The sequence below is a fragment of the Otolemur garnettii genome, unplaced genomic scaffold (assembly GCF_000181295.1).
Source record: "Otolemur garnettii isolate 467f Iridium unplaced genomic scaffold, OtoGar3 scaffold00047, whole genome shotgun sequence".
In the NCBI taxonomy this organism is placed as follows: Eukaryota; Metazoa; Chordata; class Mammalia; order Primates; family Galagidae; genus Otolemur; species Otolemur garnettii.
This window is the reverse complement of record NW_003852442.1, coordinates 9,461,885-9,465,265: the sequence shown is the minus strand read 5'-3', so window position 1 is coordinate 9,465,265 and position 3,381 is coordinate 9,461,885. Positions and strand designations below refer to the sequence as shown.

Here is a 3,381-nt window from a genome sequence, read left to right as displayed (position 1 = left end):
CTCTTGCCAAAGCGACCAGTGCGCCCAATTCGGTGCAGGTAGGTCTCATTGTCTGGGTTCCCGTCCTTGTCCACAGGAAGATCAAAGTTGATGACAACGGACACCTGTTCGACATCAATGCCTGGATGAAGGAGAGTGGGAACAGGACGGGGAGATAAAACTCAGTCACATGGTCCATCCATACTTTGGAACATGGTGAAACATAAAAAGAAATGAAATGAGAACATGCATGACAGGGATGATTCCCCAAAGCACTATGCTGAGGGCCAGAAGCAGATGAAAAAGGCTATATACTGAAAGATTCACATGACATTCTGGAAAGGCCAAACTAGTGACATAAATCATCAGAACAGTTGCCAGGGCTGGAGTACAAGGAGAGGTGATGGAGGTACTCCACATTTTGACTGTGACTGCAGTTCCTGAATGTCAGTTTGTCAATACTCATCATTGACAATATCCATTGGAACAGGGTAAATTTCATTTCATGTAAATTACACCTTAATACACCTAGACACACATTAGACCTCAATAAACATGACATACAATCACTAGAAAAATATTTTGGCAGTCCTTCAATTAGTTTATTGATAAAGAATGACAACATGACCCAGAAATTCCATTTTGTGCATATGTGAAAAAACTTGAAAACACATATTTGGACAAAAAGCTGTACATGGGTTGGGCACTCATAACTCAGTGGTTAGAGTGCCAGCCACATGTCCAGAGCTACTGGGTTCAAACGCACCCCAGGTCTGCTAAACAAACCAACAAACAAAATAGCCAGAGTTGAGGTGAGCACATATAGTCCCAGCTACCAGGGAGGCTGAACCAAGAAAATCACTTGAGCCCAGGAGTTGGAGGTTGCTGTGAGCTGTGACACCACAGCACCCTACCGAGGGCCATAAACTGTTTCTATAAAAAAAAAAAAGCAGACTACTACTGCCAGGGTCTTGGATAAATGGGAGTGACAACTTAATGGGTATAGGGTTTCCTTGGGGTAATGAAATGTTCTGGAACTGGACAGCGGTAATGGTTGCACAATACTAGAATGTAGTAAATGTACATTTTGCATATTTTAACTCAATAAAAAAGAATGACTATTGCCCACAGTGAAGCCACCAACTCCAGGTGGAGAGAAAGAGTCAGGGAGAGGCCAGCTGTAGGAACTGGGTATAAGAGAGGGCACATATAGGCATGTAGCAGAACCCAAATGGAAAAAACCCCAGAATGTTGCAGGCGCTAACACAACTGTGACATCAATAAGGAAAGCTTCTGATATAGGAACATGTTGATGCAGCTGAAAACTCATTGGTTCTCAGTTCTGGCACCAAAGACCCCCCCCACACACACCAAGATAAATTAAAAACTAATTGAGTAACCTCCATCCTCTACCAGTCAGATGCCTGTACATCTTGTTCCACGTCAAGACTCCTGGTTTCTGTATAAGTTCTCGCCACCCGAGAGAAATTGGAATAGTTTCTCCTAGCAAGGAATATCACCACCACCATCACCAATCTCCCTCAGACCACCTGAGTTTTCTATAAACCAGGATTTCTCTTGCTAACAGGGCCTGAGACCCTGAGCCTGGCAGACTGAAATGCATTCTCTGCTCACCGCGGGCACACACGTTGGTGGTCACCAGAACCTTCTCTTTGCCCTCTCGGAAGCGCTCAATCACCGCAGCTCTCTGCTCCACCATCATTTCTCCACTCAGCAGGGCCACCTGGTGGCCTTCTTTTGAGAGCTCTGCTGCCAGCCAGCTAGCTGTTTTGCGGGTCTGGAAGAAACAAAATGATTAAGAAATGAAGGTATCTGAAAAGAGTATATTTGATCTGGAAGACTTTTCTTGAAACTAACAAGGGTTAAATTTCTTAAATTGCTAACCTAATCTAGTGCAACAGGAAGTAACAATGTCACCTGGGTAGTAATCTTACAAAAATATGTGTCCCACAAAAATATTTAACGAGAAGGCCAGGTGTGGTGGCTCACGCCTATAATCCTAGTACTCTGAGAGACCCAGGCAGGCGGATCGCCTGAGCTCACGAGTTTGAGACTAGCTCAGAACCAGAGCGAGACCCTGTCTCTAAAAATAGCCAGGCATTGTGGTAGGACCTACAGTCCCAGTTACTTGGGAGGCTGAGGCAAGAGAATTGTTGAGCCCAAGAGTTTAAAGTTGCTGTGAGCTATGACATCACAGCACTCTACTGGGGGCAACAAAGTGAGACTCTGTCTCAAAAAAAAAATTTAACATGAATATAATCATTAGGAGAGAAAAATAAAGAAATCCTGAAAGAGCACTAGTCTAGACTTTTCAAAATGTCTGTGCTATAGAAGGCAAAAAGGTCAGGAAACTGTTCTAAATGAAGCAATCTTAAGAGAACTGATAATTAAATGCAAGAAACAGGCTCGGCACCGATAGCTCAGTGGTTACAGTGCTGACCATGTGCACCAAGGCTGGCAGGTTCAAACCCAGCCCAGGCCAGCTAAATAATGACCACTGCAATAAAAAAATAGCCAGGGTTGTGGTGGGCACCAGTAGCCCCAGCTACTTGGGAGGCTAGAGAATTGCTTAAGCCTAGAAGTGGGAGGTTGTGTGAGCTGTGATGCCATAGCACTCTACTAAGGGTGATGTAATGACACTCAGTCAGAAAAAACAAAAACAAAAATAAAATAAAAAGGCAGCACCTGTAGCTCAGTGCGTAGGTTGCTGGCCATATACACCAAGGCTAACAGGTTTGAACCCAGCCTAGGCCAGCTACAACAAGGACAAGTGCAAAAAAAAAATAGCCAGGCACTGTGGCAGTAGTGCCAGCTACTTGGGAGGCTGAGGCAAAAGAATTGTTTAAGCCCAAGAGTTTGAAGTTGCTGTGAGCTGTGACATTACAGCACTCTATCCAGGGCAACAGCTTGTGACTCTGTTTTAAACAAAAAAAAGGTAAAATAAATTCAAGAAGCAATCCTTGATTGGCTCATAATGCAACAACAGAAAGGAATAAAGACGCACTGGGCAGTTCCAGATAGTCAATGGGCCATGGTGGGACAATCACTTGTGTCTAGGTCATGTCTAGCCTGAGCAACACAATAAGATCTCATCTCTTGGTGGGGCGGGGGTTGGAAGGGCAGGTGATAAGAGTATTTCTGGCACAAGCGGAAGAGTATAGACTGTATTTGAGATATTACAGTATCATTCTTTTTATTTTTTTTGTAGAGACAGTCTTACTTTATTGCCCTTAGTAGATAGAGTGCCATGGCATCATACAGCTCACAGCAACCTCCAACTCCTGGGCGTAGGCGATTCTCTTGCCTCAGCAGTCCAAGCCAAGCAGCTGGGACTACAGGCGCCTGCCACAACACCTGGCTGTTTTTTTGTTGCAGTTTGGC

General features: G+C 44.4%; 1 protein-coding gene across 1 annotated transcript in view; it reads right to left on the bottom strand.

Annotated features, from left to right (window-relative positions):
• Positions 1-2: 2 nt before the first annotated feature.
• The window catches only part of LOC100940625 (ATP-dependent RNA helicase DDX19A), a gene marked incomplete at its 3' end in the record, with an annotated part of 33,932 nt that continues 30,553 nt past the window's right edge, over positions 3-3,381 (bottom strand). Inside the window, exons 10-11 of the mRNA XM_012806107.1 lie at positions 1,615-1,777; positions 3-121 (exon numbers count right to left, since the gene is read on the bottom strand). Coding sequence (XP_012661561.1) covers positions 3-121; positions 1,615-1,777 — 282 coding nt within the window. The remainder of the gene's footprint in view (positions 122-1,614; positions 1,778-3,381) is intronic.